At 43.2% G+C, this 6,260-nt stretch overlaps 1 protein-coding gene across 1 annotated transcript; it reads left to right on the plus strand.

Moving 5' to 3' along the window:
• The first annotated feature begins 2,612 nt into the window (after window positions 1–2,612).
• On the plus strand, window positions 2,613–3,557 carry LOC149866642 (olfactory receptor 10R2-like). The gene has a single exon (XM_090041632.1). The coding sequence runs from the start codon at window positions 2,613–2,615 to the stop codon at window positions 3,555–3,557; it is 945 nt and encodes a 314-aa protein (XP_089897758.1).
• Window positions 3,558–6,260: the final 2,703 nt, after the last annotated feature.

Consider the following 6,260-nt stretch of genomic DNA (forward strand, 5'->3'; position numbering starts at 1 on the left):
GAGCCCTTTGTCTCTTAAGGACATATCTGTTTTGGGGATGCATCCCTTGAGCACACTTTAAAGTGATTATATGACCTATTGTGAAAAGAGTAAGAAATTAATCCATGCAATTTTATCAGCCCTGCCCAGAAGAAGATGCTTTTGTATGGAGCTGACAGAATCAGCCAGCTCCCTATTTTCATTAACCACCAAACTGTCCCACATCTTAAACGGTACTCTGCAAAAATGCCTAAGGTGATTCCATATCTTTTTTTAGACCAAGTGGGTAGTTGGAAAAAAGTTCTTAGCAAGTGTTTGGGAGCAGTCACTCTTCTTCAGGCATAGGGAGTCTCTGCTGTTCGGCGTCTCCAAGGAATGAAAGAAGCTACAAAAAGTGTGAGAGGATGTCAGTGAGAACGTAAGTAGGTAGAAATTAGGAAAAGGAAAGGTAAAGCAGGGACGGGAGGGCGGGGGGAGAACCTGAAGTTGAGTAAGGGAGACTCTAAAGTGGTGGTAATTCAAGGTAGAAAAGAGGCTGTCTGTGATAAAAGAAATGGCTGGAAATTAGGAAGACAGGCCTAATTTCCAGCCATTTCCTTTTTCACAGACAGCCTCTTTTCTACCTTGAATTACCACCAATGTAGAGTGTCACTTACTCACCTTTGGCTTTTTTTCCCTTCCTCCCCCTTCCTCCCCTTCCCTGCTTTACCTTTTGTTTTCCAGATTGCTACCTGTTTACATTCTCCCTGACATCCTGTCACACTTTTAGCTTCCCTCATTCCTTGGAGTCTCAGAGCAGCAGGGAATCCCTAATACCTGATGACGGCTGACTGTGCCGAAAAGCTTGCTAAGACCTTTTTTTCCATCTGCTCAGGTGGTCTAACAAAAGAGACCACATCTACTCAAAGAACCTTGTCTGCCTATGTCCTTAGACCAACACGGCTACAATAAAAACCCAGACTGACAGACAGGTTTCAATAAGAAGAGAACATTCAGAATGTGATCTGAGAGTAAACCCAATGCATTTTTAAACCAGTCTGCAGGCAGCCTGAAACAATAGCTTTGTGAAATGTGCACTACTGTATCTGTTTTGCTGGATTACCGACACTGAATCCTTAAGGTAACAGTTTACATGCCAACGTTAACTTTTTGACAGCTAGACATTTTAGTAAACTCTTCCAGTCACATGCACTGCCCACAATGCTAAACCAGTATCATGTGTCCACAGGTGTCAGAAGATCCCCCCACCAATTATCTCCTGCCCAGTTTTCAGCACCTCCATCTCCCACAACATCTACTACAATGGAGTTGTTGTTATTCAGTTTTGTATTATTGTAATGCATAGAAACCCCAGTGACAAACAGGAACCTCATAGTGCTTGACACTGTACAAACAGAGAACAGAGACAATCTCTGCTCTAAACCAGTGGTCTCCAAACTTTTTTGATTGTGCACCCCTATCAGTAAAAAAATTTTGAGCACACCCCCCCAATATATGTATATTTATAATTTGCACACCCCATCAGTAAAAAATTTTTGAGCATGCACCCCCAATATATGTATATTTATATAAATATAAATAGAAGTTCTAATATTTTCTTCCCACACCCCAATGGATTGTCTTGCGCACCCCCTGGGGTGCGTGCACCCCACTTTGGAGACCACTGCTCTAAACCACTTACAATTTAGATAGGACAGGACACAGCAAGTGACTGTAGCTGCAGAGCATAGGGCAGATTGCTACATATTACCTAACCATGTGTAGATGAAACAAGAGGTGTTTGTGCACAATACTTTAAAGCAGGCTAACTAGTTTTGCACTGCTTTAATGGTGTCAGTGTTTGCATACCTTAGCAGCATATTGTGCATTAATTCCAGCCACTGTAGGAAATTTGGCAGCATAATGAACCTTAAATGACTTGGGGCGCAGCAAACTAAAACTCCTTCAAGGAGGGCTGCATGCAGCTCAGGAGCTCTGCAGAAAGCCCTGCAGGCAGCCTGACAGCAGCCTGGGAAGGCAGGCTCCGCCCAGGAAAAGCAGTGAGCCTGTGCACAGGAGGCCAGTGCTTCCCTTCACAGCTGCAGTACCTCCCAGGACTGCCTGAGTTGGGTGCCTGTGGGCAGGTGCCATATTGTCATGGAGGGAAGCAGCAGACGCCCTGCAGCCCAGGGACCCCTCTGCTCGCTGGCAGCTTGATATCCCCTCCATGCTGGACAAGCAGGTATGTCAGCAGGGTGTGTGTACCATATAGGGATTTACTCAGCCCAAAATTGAAGCGGTGTTTTTTAATTCCCACCACTTCTAGGGCCCCTGTTTTATCTACACACACCCTAAACAGATGCTGGCCGTGGTACAGTATTTAAGCAGCTGCATTCACTACTGTCCACCAGTGTTTTCTTTATAAACATCATTGACATAAGAGATATTTGCTGTCACTGTGATATTTTTGTAGATAGCGCGCGTGTGTGTGTGTGCAGTATATAGCAGCTTAACTATAATAAGTGTGTGTGTGTGCAGTATATAGCAGCTGAACTATTTTCTGCATGTACCTTTGAGCTGAGTCTATGCCAACAATGTTCTCTCTCCTATTATATTGTCCATTATTTAATTTCCAGTTCAGGCATCTTGTATCGATGAGACCAGAGAACCGATCCACTGTGACAGAATTCATCCTGATTGGATTCTCCAATTTTCCAGACCTACAGATTGTGCTCTTCATGGCTTTTTCTCTTATGTATATGTTTACCCTGGCTGGAAATATTATCATCCTGACAATCATAAGGATTGATCACAGCCTCCATAACCCCATGTATTTCTTCCTCTCCATTCTTTCCTTCTCAGAGACTTGCTATACTATTGTCATTGTTCCCAATTTGCTGGCAAACTTGATAAAAGAAAACAAGGCCATTTCTTTTGTTGGATGCGCTACTCAGATGTGTTTTTTTCTTGGTTTTGGGTGCACAAACTGTATACTGCTTACAGTGATGGGCTATGATCGCTATGTGTCAATATGTAAATCTTTACATTACCCGGTCATCATGAACCAAAGGGTTTGCACTCAGCTGGTGGCTTTCTCAGCTGTAACTGGTTTTCTTTTCTCAACAACAGCCACAATCATTATATTTACTTTACCCTTTTGCAATCTGAATAAAATTGAGCATTTTTTTTGTGATATAGCACCACTTCTTAAACTGGCTTGTGCCCGAAACTCCATAGGTGAAATCATCATTTTCATTATTTCTGTTTCAGTCATACTTTGCTCATTCCTATTGATTATGCTGTCTTATCTACTAATCCTCAACACCATCTTGAAAAGCCCATCCATCGAAGGGAAACGCAAAGCCTTTTCTACTTGTGCCTCCCACCTCATTGTGGTGGTTGTGCACTTTGGATGTATTTCCATTATCTACCTAAGGCCCAAAGCCAGATTTACTTTGGATGGGGACACTGTGATTTCTGTTACATACACAATTGTGACTCCCTTGGTGAACCCTGTAGTTTATAGCTTAAGGAACAAAGATGTTCAAGCTGCCCTTAAGAAAGCACTCGGGAGAAAAATGTTAATGAGGAGAACGTGAGCAGCTCCTATGTGAACTGTCATCCTTTATGGACTCTTACTCAGTAATGCAAACGTAGTGTTGATACAAATCTTTACTCAAAGTACTTAAAGCAGCTAAGCGGGGAAGGATGAACTTTTGTGCAATTTATTCAGCAGCACTGTTCCACATTGTGACTTAGCAAGAAGGGCCAGGAGCATTTAAGTGGTAGTTCTCAAGAGGCTGAATATCTGCATGGGATGGTATCTACCCAGTTGTTCTTGGGTATTTGTAAGTCTGAAAGTAAATTACTAAAAATTTTCCCTCTGAGGGACAGATGAGTCAAAATCGTGGTTTTTCAGAAGGCAATGAGTTTTTGTGATCTGATCTCACTGAAATCAGGGCTCACTTCCTCATGTGTATCCAATTATATTAATGTATACCAACTTGACACTCCCAAGGAGTGTCTACATGTATAATTACAGTGCATGAATAAACTGCAGAGTTTATTGCTCCTGAGCATACCATTTCAATGTGTACCAAGGAGCAATTAATTCTGGAGCAATACGTTCCACAGTTTATTCATGTGCAGCGAGTAGACCTGAGCCAGAACACCCCCAGTTAGCAAGCACTATCTTGCTGTGGAGTAAAGTAGTTTATTCCAGCCTAAGAGAGGTACACATGTAGATGCCAAGATGTTTACTATGCAGCTAATTAGTCAACTGTGCAGTAAATGGCTTGGGTAGACATACCTCCAGTTATTGTTTTTAGTATTACCTTCCTTTTTTCTAGGTGCTTAGACATGTAGGCTGCTTGCAGATGTGGTAGGGGGGAAAAACCCCAACAAAACCATGCTTTTCATTAAATTTAGTACACTCCTGCACCAAACCTAGCATATGCCCAGAAGCAGAGCATTACTTTGATCAAGTTCCTCAGCGTCTATATAGATTAGGCCCTTTAGTAGGGCTTTTACTGCTTTTATCTAATAGTAGATTGGATCAGCTACCAGATAAAAGCTCCAAAAAGCCTCACTGAAACACTCGATTTATACAGATGCTACAGAGTTGGGTCAAAGTAATGTGCTGCTTCTTCTGGTAAAGTGTTTTGGGTTATTTTTCCACATCTGCAAGCAGCAGTAAAGTGTAACACCCTTGACAAGATTTGATCCAAAATCTTCTCTCTGAGATAGACTGAAAAATATCGCTGCTTTAGAAGTCCCAGTAAACTCTGGCCTACTGTCAACACTTCATGTTCAGTTACATTGGTGCAATACACTCAATCCAATGGATTAATTCAGTGAAAATAAAAGAAGGAGATTGAGGTCTACAGCTATTGTTTTCATAATACTCTTGAAGTGGCCATGTGTTAAGTGAACAGTGCCCTGCTCAGGCTGACAGAATTGTCATTGACAGATCTCCAGGTGGATCTCAAAACCAATGTGACTTTTTCTTTCTGAATGTTAGGACAATATTTTAATCAATTAAAAAATATCAAAAGGTGGCAAACATTTTACCATGTAAGATACGTATATTAAGAAAAATTTGTTCTTTAGTGCAAACCCCCCCCCATTCTATTTAATAAACCATACTGATCTACATACATTTTTAAAAAAATTAAATTATTATTGAAGAATATGGTTGCTCATCCTTCTGATGGAAAAGTCCTCTGTACTGAAAGGACCTGCAATTCTTGGGCCAGAAAATTCAAATACTGGCTGAGTTTGCTGCTTGATCACATGTGGAGGATCAATACGAATTCTGACATTCACCTCAAAGGAATTGCTCTCTGGGGCCATGTGTAGATGAAATGAGGGAAGTATATGCATGACACTTTAAAGTGGGCTAAATACTTTTACACCACTTTAATGGTACTGGTGTTTGCATGCCTTGGTGGTGTATTGCTCATTTCAGCCGCTGTAGGAAATTTGTCAGCGTAATGAGCCTCAAATGACTTGGGGCACAGCAAACTAAAATATTGTCCTGACATTCAGAAAGTTTTAGTCTGGTGCCCATACAGCCACGGAGTGAAGCACCGGGCTCCGTGCAGCTCAGGGGCTCTGCAGGAAGCCCTGCAGGCAGCCCGGCAGGAGCCCCGGGAAGCAAGCTCTGCCCAAGAAAATGGCAAGTCTGATTCCGGGCACCCCCCCTGGAACCTGCCTACATGCATGAGCTGCATAGGGACTTGGTGCTTCCCTCTGTGGCTGCAGTGCCCCCTGGGACAGCACACATCAGGTGCCTGCGGGTGGGTGCCACGGGGTGGGGTGGCACCCACCACTACCATGGAGGGAAGCATCAGTCCCCCTTGCAGCCCAGGGACCACTCCACCTGCTGGCAGCTTGCCCTCCCCTCCCTGTTGCTGGAGAGGCAGGTAAGTGCAGGATGTGTGCACGGCACAGGGGTTTTCAAGGCCCTATATTGAAGCAGTGTTTTTAAAAACCCACTGTTTCAATTTAGGGCCTCTGATTCATCTACACACACCCTGGGTTGATAGAATTGGTCCCTTACTTTGATTCCTGGTGCCTGATATATGCCAGAATGAAGGATGAAAGAGATGGATTGTTTTGTGATATCAAGGCTCATATCTGGATCCCTGGAGAAGTGGATGGGTCACTGCCCACTTGGGTGTTTCCATAGGTCTATGCTGCACCAAGTGTGAGCAGCAGTTCAGTATGATGTTGACACTCTCCTATGCCTTTCTCCATTCTGTGTAATCCTGATATAGTCCCTCATTGACCCACTTCTGCTG

The sequence above is a fragment of the Crocodylus siamensis genome, chromosome 4 (genome assembly GCF_052110815.1).
Source record: "Crocodylus siamensis isolate JL-2025a chromosome 4, ASM5211081v1, whole genome shotgun sequence".
Classification (NCBI taxonomy): Eukaryota; Metazoa; Chordata; order Crocodylia; family Crocodylidae; genus Crocodylus; species Crocodylus siamensis.

Bases quoted from the DNA above. Each gene is read 5' to 3' on its own strand.
- LOC149866642 (XM_090041632.1), top strand. From the start codon at position 2,613: ATGAGACCAGAGAACCGATCCACTGTGACAGAATTCATCCTGATTGGA.